General features: G+C 34.9%; 1 protein-coding gene across 1 annotated transcript in view; it reads left to right on the forward strand.

Annotated features, from left to right (window-relative positions):
• The window catches only part of LOC106469216 (A disintegrin and metalloproteinase with thrombospondin motifs 20-like), a 113,302-nt gene that overhangs the window by 81,628 nt on the left and 26,405 nt on the right, over positions 1–5,269 (forward strand). The window contains exons 24-25 of the mRNA XM_022397666.1: positions 4,044–4,208; positions 4,400–4,567. Of these exons, the coding sequence (XP_022253374.1) occupies positions 4,044–4,208; positions 4,400–4,567 (333 nt within the window). The remainder of the gene's footprint in view (positions 1–4,043; positions 4,209–4,399; positions 4,568–5,269) is intronic.

Consider the following 5,269-nt stretch of genomic DNA (forward strand, 5'->3'; position numbering starts at 1 on the left):
GATACTACACTTTTTTATTCTAACCACCTAGACCACCACGCCAGGATACTACACTTTTTTATTCTAACCACCTAGACCACCACGCCAGGATACTACACTTTTTTATTCTAACCACCTAGACCACCACGCCAGGGTACTACACTTTTTATTTTAATCACCTAAACCACCAAGCCAGGATACTACACTTTTTATTTTAATCACCTAGACCACCAAGCCAGGATACTGCACTTCTTATTTTAACCACCTAGACCACCAAGCCAGGATACTGCACTTCTTATTTTAACCACCTAGCCCATCAATTTAGGGTATTCTTCTCATTTTAACCACTTAGACCATCAATTTAGGGTATTCTTCTCATTTTAACCACCTAGACCGCTATTTTAGGGTACTCTTCTCATTTTAACCACCTAGACCAGCAGGTTATGGTACTCTTCTTACGTAGATCACCATATTAGGATACTACTCATTTTAACCACTTAGACCACCAGGCTAGGCTACTCTTCTCACTTTAGCCATTTAGACCAAATTTATGTTTTTTATGTCTTGGTCGCTAATTTGTAATCTTCGAACAGATGTCACAGCCTAGTCTGAGAAACTAGGGCTCTAACCAGCTCAGCTGAAATACTGACTGCTGTAAGGGAAGTTTACGGCTGTCGTCACAGTACTTCTGAAGTGCCGACATCCATTTTGAGAAACACTTCCTCATTACAGCTGCTATTAGTATCACCGAGTAAAAACATGAATTAAACACTTTTCATTGTATCACTTAATAATAATGTTAGGAAACCGAAGTGCGAAATTCAACGTGTTTGAATACCTGCAGAAATGTTTGTAAAAATAATAATAATAATAAAAAAAGCTTATACATTACTTAATTTCTAACACAGGTTTCGTTTCACGTGATCTGTACTGTTATATTTATTCTCTGATACAATCATTCCCTAATAATATCGTAAAAACATAATTTAATTATTTTGTATATAGTATTGTGGCGAACAATTACGTTAACAGGTTATCACTGTTAAAAGAACAATGCATTCTGGTTTAACGTACAGATCCAGCGAGATCACATTTTCGTAAATCAACATTTTAATCTTAACTTTCGGGTAAGTGAGGCGACATTTCTGTCAAAGTTAAGATTTATATTGATCATTCTCTTAAAGTGATAAACAATAAAATTAATTTAGACCAATTTTCAAACCCTTGATTTGCTAACAAGATTAGCTTGCTACATTTTAATCGGGGAGTGGTGGGTAGTTCTTCAAGAGCGTTGCTGTACTTTTAATGTTATCCAATGGAATTATTTTGAAAGATCGATACATCCATCTTATACATCACAGTATAAGATTGGTTTACCACAACAAAATTTACAAACTACTGTTCTGAACTCCAGTTTGGAAAGTTAAAGTATAGCCCCTATGAATATTTGTTCTAGTTTGTTACGTCAATCTGAAAGGGCGTTAACTTTGTTTAAAAGTGTTATAAGAAACGTTGTTATATTACTGTAAAACAGATGTTTTAGTGACGTATTTTCTGAACTGGCACGAGTAGTTTTGTTTACGTCACAAATTACGAGTACTGACGTGTTAATCTAATATCTTTTCAAATACACGAACGCTTTAAATGGTCGCGTGAAGACAACTAATGGCAACTTGCACAGCTTCAAGTTCAAACTTATACTGAGTGTTTTTGTCAAATAAAGGAAACGTAAACCTATATGGGTGTACAATCATCGTCATTCGTTGAAGTTCCTCGTGCCACGTGATTAGTTAACCCGTGAATGTAGCTGACAGATTTCTGTGAACGTAAACACCTAGCTTACAGCATATTAAAATGTCAACGAAAGGCATTATGGCAAGCACGCTGGCTGATCGCACCAAAAATCACCAACACAATCCCAAGTCCGAGTCACAGTTGAAAATAAATGAAGTCCATCAACAAGAGGCCATCACGCGACTCATTTTAACCTCGGTATGAAAGTAACCACTATGGTTAGCCCGACATCAGTGTAGGCGTGACTTCTGAATTTATACTGGAATATTCATAACCTTTACACTGTCTGGCATGACCTTGTGGTTAGGGTGGTTGACTAGTAGTCTGCGGGTTATGGGCTTAAATTCCATCACCGAACATGCTCGCCCTTTCAATAATGTGGGCGTTACAATGTGACGTTGGTGAAGAGTATCCCAAGAGTTGGCGGTGGGTGTTGTTGACTAACTACCTTCTCTCTAGTCTATTGCTTCTAAATTATGGACGGTTAGTACATATATTCCTCGAATAGCTTTGTGCAAAAATCAACCAATCAAACAAAAATAACATTCAATATATGCTATGACCATCCTCCAACCAAACAAAAATAACATTCAATATATGCTATGACCATTCTCCAAACAAACAAAAATAACTTTCAATATATGCTATGACTATCCTCCAAACAAACAAATAATAACATTCAATATATGCTATGACCATTCTCCAACCAAACAAAAATAACATTCAATATATGCTATGACCATTCTCCAACCAAACAAAAATAACTTTCAATATATGCTATGTCTATCCTCCAAACAAACAAAAACAACATTCAATGTATGCTATGACCATTCTCCAAACATACAAAAATAACATTCAATGTATGCTATGACCATTCTCCAAACAAACAAAAATAACATTCAATGTATGCTATGACCATCCTCCAAACAAACAAAAATAAGCATTCAATGTATGCTATGACCATTCTCCAAACAAACAAAAATAACATTCAATGTATGCTATGACCATTCTCCAAACAAACAAAAATAACATTCAATGTATGCTATGACCATCCTCCAAACAAACAAAAATAGCATTCATTGTATGCTATGACCATCCTCCAAACAAACAAAAATAACATTCAATGTATACTATGACCATCTTCCAAACAAACAAAAATAACATTCAATGTATGCTATGACCATCCTCGTGCATAATTTCATAAAATAAGTCAGAACTTTCAAAGTTTAAAACTGCACAATAATCTATTCAGCAGGGCTTCCCAAAGTGCGGACAACTTTTTAATTTTAACGCAATTATCACATTATTTGCCGACAATTAAACATTGACTGTTATTCGGAGGGCGTGCGCGTCATCTGGTCCGCTTTGTTATAACAATGTCATTTGGAGATAAGAAAAATAATGTTTTGAAATAAATATTCTAGTGATACTGGTTTTTCCATTTATCCTAGTGTTATGAGATTTCCTTTTCAAATAAATTAATTTCATTAAAAAATAAGTCGATTTAAAGAAACATATTAAATAAAACGTAAATAATAGTACAGGTGGTACGGAGATATGGCAAAACTCGTGAAGGTGGTACGCGAATGACTGAAGTTTGGAAAACACATTATTTTGTATAAGTTAAAAGTAAAATACACAGTTAAAAACTTTTCATGTTTCGGTGGAAAAAGTCTGGTCTCTTGAAGATGGTGGGCCTTTTTCCACCAAAACATATAGTTTTGAATTGTATATTTTACCATTAACTTATACAGTAAGTTATTGTACATTATTAAACGTTGGATGTTCTTATTTCTTTGTACCCATAATTCCGCATTTTGATCTTTTTTAAAGTGTAAGTTTTTATTCTTCACTTGTTTACACATAATTATCTTTGAATGATTTCTTTTATCCTGCTGTGGTTCCATCTTCTTTTAAGATAGATTGGCTAGCCTACTTCTAAAAATTCGGAGATAACTTGATTTACATAAAATCCGTTAGAGTTCTCTAGAGAGTTGTTTCTTCAATAATAATAAAAAGAGGTTTGAAGAAAAATCCCAGTAGACTATTTTCACTGAAAATAAGGCTGAATATCTTGATAAATAACAAGTAACAACTGATTTGCACTTAAGCCTCGATTTTCAAGAACCAACAGAAAGTAGGCTTAGTCATCTTTTCTTGTAGAATACGGATTTTTGTTTTTGATCAATAAGACTTCGTATTTTTTTAAATGCATAGAACTCTTTATTTTGCCAAGAGATTTCTAAGAAACTGCATAACTCTCTATCCAGTGCTCTGTGACCTGTGGAAAAGGCATTGAAAGGCGACAACTACGATGCATCGACGGACAGGAGCGGTCTGTGGCTGTTGAGAAGTGCGATGGACCAATCCCAGAGAACATAAAAGAATGCGTGCAATCTCCTTGTCCAGAATGGATATGGTCAGAGTGGAGTACGGTACGGGTCTTATGTAATAAATCATCGAGTTGTATAGATGTTAATAGCTAATTTTCATACGTTAATTTACCTTATTTATCGCTTTGATACCCCCTATGTGGATCAGAGTTTGAGCCTGGTTGTGATTCTGCTCAATTGATGCGATCGTTTCATCGTAGTTGGAAAAGTTAAAATAATGTGTTACTTTCCAGTGTTCCGTCAGATGTGGACAAGGTATACAGACCCGACATCCAGAGTGTAAAGAGGATAGCGTCGCAGTGGACAGCACTAGATGTGAAGGTGAGATGCCAAGAATACAAACACAGAGTTGTTCTCTCAGGCCTTGCAACTATCAATGGTCAGCGAGAGAATGGACCCAGGTAAGGAACTGTTAGCTAGGAAGAAAAATACCGAAATTTCTAGAAGTAAGGTCATATGAACATGCGCTTTTACTAGCATTAGACAGACAGGTATATGCAGTTTTTATTATTAGTTTAATGCCTGATTTATAATAAAACTAACTACGTATTGAACCAGTGTACAAGCTGACTCAAACTCAACCTTTAAAAAAAAACACGTATTGAACCATTGTATAGGTTCAATCAACCTAAATTTCAAACACACCAAGTATTGAACCACTGAACAAGTTGACTCAAATTATTTTTGAAGTTCTTTGTATCTTGTGATTAAGGGACACAATACAGTAATAATTAGTTGTTTTCCTAGTTTTCAGTATTTTGTGATTAAGGGACACAACACAGTAATAATCTAGTTGTTTTTCTAGTGTTCAATGTCTTGGGATTAAGAGACACAGTAATAATTAGTTGTTTTCCTAGTTTTCAGTATCTTGTGATTAAGGGACACAACACAGTAATAATCTAGTTGTTTTTCTAGTGTTCAGTGTCTTGGGATTAAGGGACACAACACAGTAATAATTAGTTGTTTTCCTAGTTTTCAGTATATTGTGATTAAGGGACACAACACAGTAATAATCTAGTTGTTTTCTAGTGTTCAATGTCTTGGGATTAAGGGACACAACACAGTAATAATCTAGTTGTTTTTCTAGTGTTCAATGTCTTGGG

This window comes from Limulus polyphemus, unplaced genomic scaffold (assembly GCF_000517525.1).
Source record: "Limulus polyphemus unplaced genomic scaffold, Limulus_polyphemus-2.1.2 Scaffold3360, whole genome shotgun sequence".
Classification (NCBI taxonomy): domain Eukaryota; kingdom Metazoa; phylum Arthropoda; class Merostomata; order Xiphosura; family Limulidae; genus Limulus; species Limulus polyphemus.